The 16,466-nt window shown below is 44.0% G+C and overlaps 1 protein-coding gene across 1 annotated transcript in view; it reads left to right on the top strand.

Moving 5' to 3' along the window:
- Window positions 1–11,472, top strand: part of Cenpe (centromere protein E) — a 71,044-nt gene extending 59,572 nt beyond the window's left edge. Inside the window, exons 42-46 of the mRNA XM_021653620.2 lie at window positions 1,047–1,159; window positions 2,711–2,808; window positions 5,618–5,798; window positions 7,387–7,673; window positions 9,740–11,472. Coding sequence (XP_021509295.1) covers window positions 1,047–1,159; window positions 2,711–2,808; window positions 5,618–5,798; window positions 7,387–7,673; window positions 9,740–9,834 — 774 coding nt within the window. The 3' untranslated portion in view covers window positions 9,835–11,472. The remainder of the gene's footprint in view (window positions 1–1,046; window positions 1,160–2,710; window positions 2,809–5,617; window positions 5,799–7,386; window positions 7,674–9,739) is intronic.
- Window positions 11,473–16,466: the final 4,994 nt, after the last annotated feature.

The raw sequence follows: 16,466 nt of genomic DNA, 5'->3' as shown, positions 1-16,466 counted from the left end.
AGGGAAGCCATATTGTCTGCATAGTAAGTTCCAGGCGACCCAAGCTACACAGTGAGACCCTATCTCTAAAATAAAATAAGATGCCAATATTAGTTCACTTGTAGACAATGTACCGTGAGAACTTTCTTGCACTTTTAGTTTTTCTGTAAGCTTAAATAAAACTCTAAAAATAGTTGAGCTGCAGAATGGCTCATAGGGATGCTTTGCCACCAAGCCTGAGTGTAGTCCCCAGAGTCCACATGGCAGAAAGAGCGGGTTGACTTTGAAGTTGTCCTCTGACCTCCACTGCAAGCCATGGCACATGTGTATGCACACACACAAAGAAGGAAATTTAGAAAACGTTTTAGTGCAGTCATGGTTTTCTTTAAAGATACATGTCTTTGCGGACGCGTAAGGCTACTTGTACTCCGAGTAAATATGGTTTCACTAAATTGCCCCAATCCAAAAATAGCTCCAGGGCTGTGCTGCTTGGGTTCCTGTCTGCTCCGGCCACCATGCTGCTCTTTTGTTTTCCTTTGTTTGCTCATTTCATTTGTTGGTTTGTTTGTTTAATTTTTATTTGTATTTTTATTAATACAATTTTTAATACATTATTAATTTTTATTTAATTTTTATGTGTATGAGTGTTTTTGCTGACATGTATGTCTGTGCTTGCTGGCATTTGAGAGTTGTCATTTGGGTACTGGAAGTTAAATCAAGGTTGTCTGTGAGAGCACCCAGTGCTTTTAACCACTGAGCCATGCGCCAGCCCCCATTTCATGATTTTTCAACCTTTCTGTTTCATTTGGTAAAGTATATCACATTTTTCACTGAGAAAAAGTGTTTGTTTGTTCTTTTGAAAAAAGAAAAAAAATATTAGCTTACATGTAGCTTCAAGTATACTTCACATTAAATATTGGGATATTAGTCAATTAAAGTTAAATCCTTTGTAATTCATGTGTCAGTTATAGGCAATTTTTAGGCACTGCTACAGCAAAGGCAACAAAACAGCTGGCAAAATCAAAACTAATCATTATTTTTCTTTACTTTTTTTTTTTTTATGAAAGAACAAAGTTGCTTTAGGAGCTGCACCCTATAAAGAAGAAATTGAGGATCTCAAAATGAAACTGGTGAAAATTGACCTAGAAAAGAAGGAAACCGCCAAGGAATTTGAAAAGGAGTATGTCTGTCTTCACCTTCATTGAACGTGTCTTTAGTCGCATAGCATTTCTTTATAAACTACACAAACACCTTTGCATTCGTTCACTTTCGAGAAAGCAATTTGTAAAAATATTTAGCTTTTAGAAACAGGTTTTGAGCTCATTCAATTGTGATTACATATGCAGATTATTAAGAACTAAGCACAGTGCTAGGTGCCTACCTGGAATTAACAAGGCCCTGGTTTCCATTCCCAGTACCGAAAAACAATGAGCACAGCTCTCATCATTGAGCAGGGTGTCTTTGAATTTTCTTCCTTGATAATATAGGAATGAAACCTTCAAAGTGGCCTGTCATCCTGGCGTTGAGAGCCGTTGCTTTCCTCTGTGCGCACAGGTATTTGACTAAGGCTCTGTTCATTCCCTTTCTTCTCCCTGTTGTGTTTCTGTGTGAAGATTGTTTTCTTTTGTTACTTGGGACTCCACAGCATAGCCTCTTTTTACTAACTTACCTGTGTGTCCTGTTACAATGCCAGAAGGTCTTTCTGTGTAGAGCATAATGGAAAGAGGAACGCAATTGGAAGTCTGCCCATCACCTTAGCTTGTTAGCCTCAGCCAGTCCTCGTGTTGAATAAAAGGGAGGCTTATGAAAGAGCATATCCTAAGATGTGACCTAGCTCCTTAGAATTTCTTCCTTGTCATGAATGTCATTTAACTCTGCCTAGAAAGTACCAACCTGTGAGTCCTCATGCAGTGTCACCAGCCTGGCATTGATAAGAGCTTATGGTTTCAATGAGACCAGTGTTATATTCTTAATCAGAAGGGTCAGTTTCACCTATAAAATACAATCAGCATTTATTTTCATAGTTTTTGGGGTTTTGAGGCAGAGTTTCTCTGTGTAGCCCTGGCTGTCCTGGAATTCACTTTGTAGACCAGGATGGTCTCAAACTCAAAGATCCACCTGCCTTTGCCTCCCAAGTGCTGGAATTAAATGCCAGCACTATTTTCATAGTTTTTAAGAACAGTATAATTTTTGAGATGGCATTTTTAATACCATTGCTGATTAATGCTTGAATTGCTGGCTGACAATTCAGAAAATATCTCTTTCTTCTGGGAAGCACTGCTGAATTTGACCTTTGCTTTTTGCCATAAATCAGAGCTACAGTAAGGATTTGCTTTCCAAGTGTTTTGTTTTGTTTTTGTTGTTGCTGTTTTGGTTTGTTTTGTTTCTTTTCATGCTCTGGTGCTTTATATCACCCTGTGGTAACAGTTTTTAGTGGCTCCAAAAAAATTATTTTTTTCAGTATATAACTAAGACCTATCATGTTTCCAGAAGTTTTAAATGATTAATTTCTCAAGAACAAAGCTAACTGCTCCTACAGCTGAACAGAGTACCTGCATTTGGGTGTAGACGTGAGAGCCAGGCTGTATTCCAGGGGCTGATCTCTTAGAGCATAGGGGTGTTATTTCAGTATGGCATATCAAATCAGAACATTTTCTGCAACAGTTCTATTTACTCTTTCACATAAAATCACTTGGATATTTACATATTTTTATTATCTTATTCTTGTTAGGATTCTTTCTACAAAAGCCACTGTTGAACATCAAAAGGAAATGATAAGACTGCTGAGAGAAAATCTCAGAAGAAATCAACAGGCCCAGGATACCTCAAGTAAGTTGAAGAACAATGATGATGATGATGATTCAGTAAATCCCAACAGCAGTTTTCCCTCCCTCCACTCCTCCCAGTTCCCCATCACCACTTCCCCCAGATCCTCGCCTCCATCTCCCCTTAGAAAAGAGCAGGCCTCCCAGGGACATCAACCAAACACCACACAACAAGATACAATAAGACCAGGCACAAACCCTCAACTAAAGGCTGGGTGAAGCAACCCAGCAGGAGGAAAAGGTCTGACTGGCATAAGATGGAATCTCAAAGTACTTTCCATTTGCATTTCTCCGATAGCTAAGAATTTAAATATTTCTTTAAGTCAGTGGTTCTCAACTTGTAGGACATGACCCTCACAGGGTCACATATCAGATATCCTGCATGTTTACATTATGATTCATAACAGTAGCAAAATTACGGTTATGAAGTAGCAACGAAATAATTTGATTCTCACCATAATATGAGAAACTGCATTAAAGGGTAGCAACATTAAGAAGGTTGAGAAACATTGCTGTAATTGTTTCCTGGTCTGTTGTGTTTCATCTTCTGAGAATTCTCTGTTTATCTCTGTACCTTCCTCCTTTTTCTTTTAATGTACATGGGTGTTTTGCCTGCATGTATTTCTGTATGAAGGTGTCAATTCCCCTGGAACTGGAGTTACAGACAGTTGTGATCTGCCATGTGGGTGGTGGGGGTTGAACCCAGGTACTCTGGAGGAGCAGCCAATGCTCTTAACTGCCCATCTCTCTAGTCTCCACGCCCCATTTTTTGTTTTGTTTGGCAGGGAGAGGTTTTTTTGGTTTGTTTTTTTTAGTTCTTCTTATATTCTAGATACTCTGTCAGGTGTACAATTGGTAAAAAATTTTTTTCCAGTGATAACTTGCCATTCTACTAGAATGATGGTGTGCACAAGATTTTCAACTTCCTACAGTCCCAGTTATTAATTATTGGTCTTTATGCTTCTGCTGTGGGGGGCCTATTCAGAAAGTCTTTTCCAGGGAAAGCCTATTCCCTACTTTCTCTGGTATCACATTCAGGATAGCTGGCCTTGTGTGGATGTCTTTGATCCATTCAGATTGATTTTCGTGCAGGATGACAAATACAGCTCTATTTTCACTCTTCTACACGCAGCCCACCAGTTTGGCCAGCACCGTTTGTTAACGATGCTGTCTTTTCTCTACTGTGCATGTTTTGTTTTCTGCTTCTTTGTCAAAAGTCAGGTGTCCACAGGTTGTGGACTTACATACTGGTCTTCCATTCCATTGCGCATCATGTCTGACTCTACACCAACATCAAGCTGTTTTTAGTGCTGTGTAACTCTGCTATAATTTGAAATCTGGATGGTGATAACTCCAGCAGTTCTTTTATTATTCAAGGTTGTTGTAGCTATCTTGGGTTCTTTATGTTTCCATATGATGTTTAAGATTATTTTTTCAGTTTCTGTGAAGAATTTTGAAGGAAATTTCACTGAATGTATAGAATGCTTGTGGTGGGATGGCCTTTCTCAAAATAGTAATCCATGAACATGGGAGATCATTCCATCTTCTGATGTCATCTTCAAAATCATCTTCTAAAAGTCTTAAGGTTTTTATTGTACAAGACTCTCGCTTGGTCAGAATTATTCCAAGAGTTTTTTAGGAAGTCTACTGATTTTTGTATGATGATTTTGTATTCTGATTCTTTGCTAAGAGTGTTTATCAGCTATATAAGTTTCCTAGTGGAATTTTTAAGATTGTTTATGCATCAAATCATATCATATTCAAATAAGAGTACTTTGACTTTTTCTAGTTGTATCCCCTTGATCTCCTTTGGTTGTCTTATTCCCTTCAGTAAGACCTGGATCGCTATATTGAACAGGAGGGGAGAGAACATCCTTGTCTTGTTTCTGGTTTCAGTAATAGTGCCTGGAGTTTTTCTCTATTTATCCAGACTATGGCTGTGGGTTTGCTGTAGACTCTTTATTATACTGGGATATATTGCTTCTATCCTAGTCTGTTCAGGACTTTTATCATGATAGAGGTTGGTTTTTGGTCAAGACCTTTTCTGTATTTAATGAGATATTCATCTCTAATCTACTGGTATACTGGACCAGTTCTGGTTTCGGAGATGCCTGAGCTATATTGTACCTGAATGCTAAAAGTGGACGTCACTAATCTCACATGTACTCTGTGCCTTTAATGAACTGCTGGTGACCCAATGGGGTGTTCAAATAAGTGACAACGCTATTTGTGTACAGTTTTTTCTACAATGCTAACACAGGCTAACCTCATTGGAAGGGATGTTTAGTTCACACACATATGTTAGTACACGTTAAGCACTTGCAGTGTACTGAGTGACCTGGGGCAGAGTCTGCACGGCATGCTGTGAGGTAGCAGGCGACAAGCCCCACAAGTGATTACCTCAGATGGCTCCGATTATAAAACGCTGCTGTTGGAGGATGCAGCTGTTGGAGGCAGAGTGTAAAGAAATGGAGACCTGACGACCAGATGGTCAAGCAGACTGAGGAGGTGACAGAGAAAGAAAAAATCAGAGATGCCCTCCAAGACATGGTTTTCATAGAGACTGTTACAATTTTTATCTCTCTTTTATTTTAATATCTCTTTTATTTGAGCTAACTAAGATTATCTGCCTGGCTAGACATGGTGGTATATGCCCATAATTCCTACACTTGGGAGGCTGATGCAGGAGGATCAGTACCAGTTCAGTGCCAGCCTGGGCCACACAGAAAGTTCCCTATTGTTTTTTGTTTTACTTAAAACAGATTATCAACCTGTGTGTATGTGTTTGTGTTTGTGTGTTTCCCCTCCTGCAGTGATAGCAGAACGTGACTCTCGGCCTTTGAGTAAACCTTTAACCTGTGGAGGTGGCAGTGGCATTGTCCAAAGCACAAAAGCTCTTATTTTGAAAAGTGAATATCTGAGGCTGGAAAATGAAATGTCTAAGTTAAAGAAGCAAAATGAGCAGCTAATGAAGCAAAAGAATCAACTATTAAGGTAAGTTCTAAACCAAAGCACGGTGTGACGCATGCCTTTTATCCCAGCACTCTAGAGTTCAAAGTCAGTGGTGAAAGGTAAGTTCATAGGAAGCTCCTGGACGGCCAGGGCTATATTATAGAGAGAACTTGTCTCAAAGAAAGCAAGCAAAAAAAAAAAAAAAAGAAGAAGAAGAAGAACCCAAATAAGTAAAAAGGGCAAGTTCTGCTTCCATGACAGATCCTATATTTAGGGCTACTTCACATGTCCTGCAGTTGTCAACCTTCTACTAATTTGGGGGAATGCAGTTTTTAGAGATTGTGTAATAAGTGTATATTTTGAGGAAATGGGACTATACTGGCTCTGTTTTCCGTTTATTATCCATTAACTGTGCAAGCTTGTGAGTGTGAGAACCAGAGGTCAGTGTCCTCCTCGGTCAGTTGTCCAGCTTGCTTTCGAGACTGGCTCTGACTGAACCCGAAGCTCACTCACTGACCAGCTGACCTGGCTGCCCAGCAAGCCCCAAGAGCGCTGGCCTCCACCTCCTCAGCTGAGGCACAGCATGTTCTGCACATCCTGCTTTTTTACTGGAGTTCTAGGGATTAAACTTGAGTTCTTTGCCTACTGAGCCATCTTCCCAGCTGTTCTGAACTATTTTTAGATAGGTCAAGAACCAGGAAATGAACATTGAAAAGGCGCCAGCCACAAGTCCTAAGCAGGCAGTGAAGCTGCCGTGCACAGAGCACCCCAAGTCCATTACTGTACCCTGTTGACAGACACGTGCACAGAATTGGATCACCTGGCTTGTACTACCGTGGAGGAGTGGCAAACACTGTACTCATGGTACAGCAGAAGAAAATTACATGTTAAGTGTAAAGAGCTAGCAGGATAGCTCCATAGTGGAATGCTTGCCTACTATGCCCAAGGCCATAGAACTCCATTCCCCAGCACTGCAGAAAGGAGAAAATGAACAAAATATCCCAGGTCAAATAACTTACCAACTAAATAATCTTTTACATAGAATGACATTAAGTAAGAACAGAGGGCAAGATATTGTAGTGTCAAGCTGTAATCCCAGAACTCAGGAGATGAAGATAGGAAAGTCATGAGGTCAAGGCCACCAGAAGTCTATTGAAACCCTGTCCAATAGACCAAAAACAAAAAGCAGGGTGTGGGAAACGTAAATTACATTTTGAAAGAGGATTCTGATCACGTATAGATAGATTCAGGGAGGTGGAAAAATAGTGACCAGGAAAATGAAGAGAAAGTAGGATAGATGAAAATACACTTTTATAAAGTTTCAATAAACATTCTTTAAACCTACTTTATCAAATTACTACAGCAGCTCATAAACCACTTAATCTGAAGTTAAACTTTGAATTTATTTTTGTTTTCGAAACCCTATGATCAAAATTTTTTACTTTAATTATTCACTTTATATAGCTCCTTTTCTGAACCACGGAAGTAATCCAAACAGAAAGTGTTAGGGTGGAATTCAAGCGCAAATGTAATAAAGTGCTAAACTTCTTGTTATGTGTTTTAGTAGGCTAGGGTTCTTTTTTCCATGAAAAATTGAGTTGTCTGATCTCTCTTTCTGTTTCCATTCAAGTGAAAACTCTCAGCTCTCCACGGAAGTTAACACCTGGAAGGAAAGGACTCTTAAAAGAGACTCTTTCATCGTCACAGCTCGAGAGGACTCTCCAAAGTCTCCTAACGTGACTAGGGCAGATGCTAAAAGGAGACCAAACACACTGTCTCGGTGCAGGGAACAGAATTACCAGGATCCTGCACCAAAAGACTCACCAAAATCTTGGTTTCTTGATAACCGGCCCAAGTCTCTCCCACCACCTCCCCCAATCCGCTATTTTGATAACTCCGTTTTAGGGCTGTGCCCAGGTAGGTAACAGCCAGGTCGCCAGGGGTCAGTGGGGGAACAGAGGGGACCCATGTGTGTTTGACTTCGTCTGCTGAGCCTGTGAGTCGGTCAGTGCCTCTCAGACGCTCCCTCACCTCTGCCGGGACACCTCAGTCCTCCCCTTGCTGTCAGGGGAGGGAGAGTCATTTCCACACAGAAGCACCACGTCTGCCTCTGCACCCACTCCAGTCTGCACTCAGTTTTTCAAACACAACTACATGCTGTGTGACATACATATTGTAGTTACCTTTATCTGTGAGAGACTAGTGCCAGGGCCTCCAGAGAACTGAAGTACTGGAGATCATAAAATCCTATGTACTATTTTTTTCTATGCATACAGGTTATAGTAAAATTTCCCTCTTTCCACTTAAAGGAAGTAAACACACCTCCATGTTAACATGGCTACAGGCTCTGCCATGCCATGATGCTTCATCTACCCACCCGAGAGGCTGCTGATGGAGGGTTAGCACACAGTGGACAAACCAAACGCCGGGTGGATGAGAGGCCCACTGCTCAGAGCAGCACACACAGTCATGTTTTGTTGTTCCTTGTTTGTTGTTGAGGGGTAGTATCAGTTTGGGGGTTAGAAGTTTGGGTGTTTTGGTTTTGAAACAGTTTTACTATGTACCCAGGCTAGTCTCTTAATTTGTAGCCCTTCTGCCTCCAGAATGCTGGGATTGCTGTATACACCATTCGCATTCTATATATGCTATATACTATTCCCATTCTACCCTTGATCACCAAACAGTCTAGTATTTTCAAAGCTCTCAGAACTTGAGAGGTAGTCCAGCAGTTATGCATGAGCACTTGCTACTCGCAGCACCCACAAGGCAGCTCACTACTGTGTAAGTCTAACTCCAGGGATCAGATTCCCCCTTCTGGCACCAGCATGAGTACGGTGCTCACACACGCATGTAGGCAAACAATCCACAGCCTCCTCTTCGGCGGCTGTTAAAGATCAGGACACAGGGACACAACCTGTTGACTCCATTCACCTTTCCTGCATGTGGAAGCGCTTTTCTGCTGAAGATTCATTCCCCCCTCTCTCAGAAGTTATTAATTGGCTGTAGCTCTTCATCGAGGGGCGGAGCCCTTTGAGAGTGCCCCGCCTGCTTTGGGATGTCAGCTGTTGTTGGAATTGTTCAGGTCTTGTTTAGAAGGCCACGTTGTAGAGATGTCACAGGCGTACCTCCCTATTATAAGAAATAGTCTCACGCTTACTCTTGGTCCTCTGGCTCTTACACTCTTTCCATCTCTTCTTGTGCCTAAGCCTTAGGTGTAGGAGATGTGCTGTAGATGCCTCACATGAGGCTGGGTACCCCACAGTCAGTTGCTCCCTGCATTTGACCAGTATTCTCATTTTGTTAGGGGAAAGAAAAAAAAACTTCATGAGGAGTGAGACCTCCCCTAACCTGTGGGTATTTAAAAATAAGTATTTAAAATACAGTTAGGTGGTATTGGTTTAGGAAAGTGGTAGTAGCAGGTTCTCCTGCTGGGTCTGTGATCTCCCCAGCTGTCTAGGCTTACGGTACCAGGAATGCTTTCTCTTCTGTTGGCAGGCCTTACGTCCAATTAGAAGCTGTTATTAGCCCCAAGATAAAAGTGCCACTATTTAGCCACGGTGGCTGTGTTACAGTTGCAGTCACTGTGGTCCCTAGGCTTCACAGCTAGGTGGGACTGCCAAATTGCCTGTTCCTGGGCAGCTTGCCAAGCAGCTTCTAGTACTTCGAAGCCACTCTTCTAGAAGGAGAACACACTCTGTTCCCCTAAAAAGAGAATAAAGGAAAATCAGACAGTTCATATTTGAACCTTGAGCCCCAAGTTAACTGACTGAACACCCTTTACCCCTCCATAGTTTCCTGCAGAGTATAGTTTCCCAACAGCTCACCGTGTGACAGAAGGGGGCGCAGAGCTCCGACGGGGAGATGCACCTACTTTACCAATCACCCTTCTTCCTTCAACTGCTGCGGTGTTCTTTCCGCTGTCCGGCGTGCTTGCTTCTGGGTCTATTTGAATAGGGTTAACTTGTTCTTGTTTTCTTTCTCAGAGGAACCAGCTGCAGAAGTAGAGAATGTGGACCCTCAGGCAGAAGTTCGTCAGCCCTCATCAGGAAAAGACGTGCCTGAGTGCAGAATGCAGTAGAGTCCCCACTCAGCATCCTTTGGAACAGTTCTCTTCATGTGTTCGCCCGACAGTGATGTCTCAGTCCAGCTTAATTCCAGTCTAACTTCGCCATTATAATTGGAAGATGGAGGAACAAACTAATTTACTCCAGTTATTTAGGATGGTGATAGCAGTACTACTTCTTACATTTGTGATATTCCCAAACGTTGAACTGTTTTATTTATTTTTATATAGTCCAAAGAATAAAGATCTTGCATGATATGCACTTATTTCACTAAAGTTACGCATATAAGAAAATAAGACAATTCTAGAACACAGCACGTAAGATAAAGCTTTGTCACAAAACTTTTCTTGGGAAGATGCAACATAAATCTACTCACGCCAGATAGGGAGCCCACGACAGAGCAAAGCACAGATATTACCTGTGACCTCCTGGGTAACAAGGTTTTGTTCTGGCTGCCAGTCCCAGGCATGAACCCCCTCTCGTGGAGCAGGCCTTCCCCAAAAGGCTGTTGGTCTCACCCATGATAGACAAGCCACTATTGCATAGGCAGGTGCTGCCATGTTGGCATTTTAGCACACGAGGTCCACAGGAATGTTGGTGACAGTTCTCCATCGGCATTCTCCACGGCCCCTGAAGGCACTGGGAAAGCCAGCCAGCAGGGTAGGAGTTTCCAGTTCAGTGCAGGCTTAGTTGCTCCGTGTCCTGCAGCCAGCGCATGCACATATGTCTGCAGACAGAGTCTTGCTAGTTTGGACAACAGCAGTAGCAATTGCCTTTATGAGTTGTGGGGCCCTGGGCCTCCCTGGCCAACAACACACAGGGAGGCAACCCATCCCTGGCACTGGGATTTTCAATCTAACCTTAGAGCTTCCAGGATGTCCTCTTGCACCCACCAGGGAAGCTTTGGGTTGTTATTTTCCTTTCAGTTAGCCCAGCTGCTGTAGGTTATAAGGTAGCTGGAAGTACCATCACACTGGTTGTATCTCCAGTGGGTTTCTGAACTTATCCAGAGTTTAGCATTATGTCATTTATATAACAAGACCTTTTCCAGAGAATGTACAGGACAAGGCAACATCCCAAACCATCATCCCATAACAAATGCTGCAAATGAACTTACAAAAATCACCCTGATGAAACACTCTGAAAGTCTGTGGTCATCTGTTAGCAGGTGTCAGGTAAGCGCAGTTCACAACTAAGATGCTGAAGTGGAACATCAGCAAAGTCTCGTAGAGCGTGGAAAGGTTCCGTCCACCTGATCGTCTTCATTTGTATCATTCTATCACGGTGTCTTCTGTGAACTGCTCCTCAGGCTTTAAAGCAATGGTTCTCAACCTTGCCAGCACTACCACCCTTTACTACAGCTCCTAATGCTGTGGTGACCCCCAACCATAAAAATATTTGGTTGCCACTTCAGAACTAGTTTTGCTGCCTCCACAGCAGTTGGGCAGATCCAAGCACTCACTGCAGCCTCACAAGCCACACTGAGGGGCTCTCTGTCATCACTTGTTTAAAAGTCTTCAGCGATTCCAGCAGTTCAAGCACGGACTGGTTCCTGATCACCCCAATACTGAGCCATTGTTAATTCCCACCCCCCCATCTGTGTTCTGGATTGTAGACTTTCCCTTTTTCCTATTAAAGGCTGAACCATCATGTCTTCTGTTTTTACCATGTTGTCTCTCTCTGAATCGTTTCCCATGGTTTCCAAGTTCTTGCACCATGAGGGGCTTTTGAGCACAGATCTAACTTGTCCTGTTTTCCTTCCGGCCCCCTAGCATTAAGCAGCAAGCCAGCACCTCCATCTCCTCCCCTTGTCTAGTTTCCTTGCCAAGTCAGAGGCTGACAGGGAGGATGCCACATAGCTTCCTTTCTTGTTGCAGTTGCTCCTCTATATAAACAAGCTTCTGGTGAGCCACCAACTCGGCCTCAGATGCGTTTACACACAACAGGTATCTGCCACTGCTTGCTGGAAATCTTGACCCTTGTGCACTAATCTTAAAGGCTGGAGGCCCTCAGCCTGTGGGTTGCAACCTCGTTGGGGGTGCGTATCAGATATTCTGCATGTCAGGTTTACATTATGATTCATAACAAAATTCCAGTAGCAACAAAATAATCTTATGGTTGAGGGTCACCACATCACGAGAAACTAAGAATGAATTGCAGCATTAGGAAGGTCGAGAACCACTGCAAACCTCTAACTGTTTTCAGGGCATCTCTGTATTCACAGGTAGACCCCACCCACCAAGCAGGTCTCCCTCCCCATACCACATAGATGAATACTGCCACCCTGGCATTCCTCCCACAGACTCCCCTAACCCTGGTGCCTCAGCCTAGTTGAACATCTTCCTACCCACAGCAAGAACCATGCTGTCATAGCACAAAGGCCATCAACCCACGCTGAACGGACTCTGACCAGTTCCAGTATGTTGAACATGGCTCTAGCAGGCCTCGCCCTTCTCCCCATCCCCTCTGCTTTGCTAAAAACTGTTAGATTACATTCCTAAAACTGGCAACCAAGATCTTCCTGAGGCTGACTACCAAGGTCCAGCAAAGTACTGAAGTCCGGCAATCAAAAGCTCACCTAATTAACATGCCCAAATAAAATTAAACACGCCATTCTAACATGGGGTTTCCCCTTATGTGCCTCTGTGTGTGTGTGTGTGCGCTCTCTCTCTCTCTCTCTCTCTCTCTCTCTCTCTCTCTCTCTCTCTCTCCAGAGGCAGGCCTTTGTTCTCTAGGAAAAATATCCCTCTTCCCTCTCCTTTGTTCCCTTCCCTTTCTTCCTCTATCTTCTGTTTTGGTCTCTTGTTGAGAACTTGGTCTTGGGGATCCTGAGGCCTTCCTTCTCCTTTCACAGCATACAGGAAAGGGCAATTTCTTCCATGGATGTTCCTTATTCAGTCTTCAGAGCCTCAGCGAATGCCTTGTTACCCATAGCCAGGACTGTGCACTTACTCCTCCCCACTCATCTTTGCCTCTGCCTTGTCAGTGTTTGGGCACCAATTATGTTGGGAAGAAAACTCTTCCTGGGAGGCGTGACATACACATCTTCTCACCTCCAATAGGGGAGCCCATGACAGACCAAAATACAGTTACCACCAAAGTCCACCATGGTGAACCATGAGTTTCATTGGGGTTACTTAGAGTAATATGGGTGAGGAGTTAACAGGATCAGAAATGGCAGCTGCATGATCAAAGCTGCTACCATGATCACATGATCGCACCCCAACCCAGCATAGGTGGGTGACAGCTCACAAAATCTGGGAATCTGGAGCGCAGCACCTGCAGGCAATTCAGCACACTGGAGAGTGTCTCTTCTGGTCTAAACCTCTTCCAGTAGCTAGGTTTTGCTTCTTCTGGGCACCAGGTCTTCCAGTCTTCTCTTCAGCTTGTCTTTTCTGGGTCTTGTTCACAGCTTGGCTTGTTTGAATGTTGTCTTTGCAACTGTAGTGTTTCTGAGAGGGAGAGACCTAGTAAATCTGGTCAGTTTCAGGGACTTCCTGATGCTACTGTGAGTTGTTTATCTTCTTGTTTAAGGAGCTTCCCTGCAAAGTGGATTGTTTCAATCTCAGAAGAAACTGTTACAAAACAAACTTGTATTAACAAAATTATAGAATTTATATCATACCTCTAAGATATATAAATTAGGGTGTTGGGGTTGGTCTGATGCTTGTTTATTGATGATGATTACTGCCTGGGTACACCTATCCTTGTTGTGTAAACCTACCTGACTGGCTGATTAAATAGCCTATACCTGGGCAGGGCAGAAGGGGGTTGGCTGGCTAGGGTTTCAAGGCTTTGGAGGACAGGAGACTCACCAGAGACAGATGGGGAGAGAGGAGGAAGGAAGATGTCACAGTGGGTTAGAGTGGAGAAGGAACCAGGTGGGCCAGGAAGAAGGACTCCAATGATGGCATGAAAAGGCCCAGATGAAGAATACAAGCAAATAGCTTGGGATTATGGATGGAAGGTAGCTCACATGGAAATGATGGCATTGGATGGGGCTAGGAGATAGATGATGAGGTTATAGGTAGAAATGCCTGCTCGGTCCAAAGTAAAGAAGGCAATTACAAATCTAACAGGTGTCTGTGTCTGATTGATTATTTGTGACAGCAGGTTAGATAATACTGCTGTAATAATTGTAGGGCAAATAATAAACATTATTTAGCCCAACACTCATTTTTCCTTCCAAAAACATTAGGGTTTGGGAAATGGCTCAGTGAGTAGAGTGGTTGTCACACAAAAATCAGGGTATTCTGCAAAAAAGGCAAGCACCATGGCACATGTTTATTGATCAACTGCTGCAGAGGAGGTGGTGACAAGTGGATCCCTGGGGCTCACTCTCCTGCCAACCCAACCTATTCATGCCATTGGGAGATCCTGTTTGAAAAAACAAGGTGGGTAGCTTCCAAGGAACAATACCAAAGGTTGTCCTCTGCCTTCCACATTCAAACACAGACACACACACACACACACACACACACGTGCGTGCGCGCGTGCACACACTCACTTAAAATGTTTAATTCTGAATCATAACTCCATGTAAAACAGTTTTGGTTTGTTTGAGTTTGGGGAAGGGGTCCTGCTTTTTTTCAGGATTGAAACTACATACTACTGAATCTTTTCTTCTTCCTTTGAGATTCAGTCTTGTTGTGAAGCCCAGTTTGTCCTTATAATCTCTTACCTCAGCCTCCCAAGTACAAGGACATGTCTTAGATTTAACTCTTTTTTTTTTTTAATATAAAAGATACAGAGGTCAGTCTCAGAGCACTGTTTTGGTTTGGTTTGGTTTGGGTTTGGGTTTGTTGTTTGTTTGTTTGTTTTGGTTTGGTTTTTCAAGACAGGGTTTCTCTGTGTAGCCCTGGCTGTCCTGGACTCTCTTTGCAGCCCAGGCTGGCCTCAAACTCACAGAGATCCAACTGCCTCTGCCTCCCCAAGTGCTGGATTATAGTTGTGCATCACCACACCAGGCTTTCAGGGCACTTTCATAGCCATTTTTTTTATTTTGCTTTTTTAATTTTTTGGATTACTATAATTTATTCTCTTTGTATCCCAGCTGTAGCCCCCTCCTTCTTCCCTCCCAATCCTGCCCTCCCTCCCTTTTCTCCTCCCATGCCCCTCCCCAAGTCCACTGATAGGGGAGATGCTCCTCCCCTTCCTTCTGACCCTAGCCTATCAGGTCTCATCATGACTGGCTGCATTGTCCTCCTCTGTGGCCTGGTAAGGCTACACCCCCCCTCAGGGGGAGGTGATCAAAGAGCCAGCCCATGACTTCATGAGTCCCTGTTCCTATTACAAGGGAACCCACTTGGACCCTGAGCTGCCATGGGCTACATTTGAGCAAGGGGTCTAGGTTGTCTCCATGCATGGTCCTTGGTTGGAGTATCAGTCTCAGAAAAGACCCCTGGGCCCAGAATTTTTGGCTTTGTTGCTCTCCTTGTGGAGCTCCTGTCCCCTCCAGGTCTTTCCATCTCCTCCTGCACTCTGCCCGAAGTTTGGCTAGGAGTGTCAGCATCTGCTTTGATACCCTGCTTGGTACAGTCTTTCAAACTCGTAGCCATTTTTTCAAGTCTCTTTCAAAACCCTTGGAAGTTGAGGAAAGACGTGTATTAAAGCAGAGAGCACAGCCCGATAAGAGCACACCATCAGACTCGGCATCAGGAGTTTTGTTAACCGGGAAAGAGCAACACCAAACCAGCAGGGGCCTTACACATACCCAGGGAGAAACTAAGGACCTCCACAGAAAAGAAAGGGCAGCTATTACTACCAATCACACTTCTGCTCCTCTGAGCGTCCCCTGCGGTAAGCTGACATTTATCCAGCGCGTGTGTGCAAGCACCAAGCTGCCCTTCCCCAGCTGCCGCCACATCCCTGGCAGAGCTCCTCTTTTATCCTTCTTTCCCATCTAAGAACACTGGTAAGGTTAGCAGCTTACAAGTCTTGCTTACTCAGCTACCGGCTTTGCCATAGTCTTTTTATTTTTTGTTTTTAAACTGGGCTCTTCCCGCCCTCCTCCCCGCCCCCCCCCCCCTTTGAGGAAGGTTGGTTCTTGTTTTGAATGTAGTATGTAGAAGGAGGCCCTGAAGTTACTAGGCAACGCTTGCGATCCTCCTCCTCCTCCTTCTCCATCTACTTGTGCTCCATCACAGGCAATTTGCCAGCAAGCTGGGCTTTGTAAGGTGTAAGAGACTGAAGCCAGGGCCCGTGGCTGCACTTGCGGGAGGAGAAGAAAACACCCAAGCGCTCGCCAACATACCCAGCCCTGCTGCTTTGTGTGTTTGTTTTTGTTATGCCTAAGCACCTTAGTCCCAAGTAACACTCACAGCAAATAAACAAAACGCACACCAGCAACTGCCGGAAGCCTCTGTATGCACAGAAGGGAGCAGTGAGCCACCCCAAGCCTTCCTTGAAGGACTCACTCTGTGGTGCCCGCGTGCATCGGACTATCAAACCCCACCCACAGCTGCAGGAGCCAGAACCTCCGAGAGGCATCACCTTTCCCTTCAAGAAAGAAGCCCTCAGAAAGTGCAGCCCGTGCCTCCGTGACCAGAGCTATGTGGCTGGCCAGCCCCGGGGACAAAGGAGCCTAGGAATCTGATAGCTCTGTTTTGTAGCCTTCGCCGCGCGAGAGGCCGTGGCAAAGTGTGCC

This window comes from Meriones unguiculatus, chromosome 10, assembly GCF_030254825.1.
Source record: "Meriones unguiculatus strain TT.TT164.6M chromosome 10, Bangor_MerUng_6.1, whole genome shotgun sequence".
NCBI lineage: Eukaryota > Metazoa > Chordata > Mammalia > Rodentia > Muridae > Meriones > Meriones unguiculatus.
This window is presented reverse-complemented; position numbering and strand designations above follow the sequence as displayed.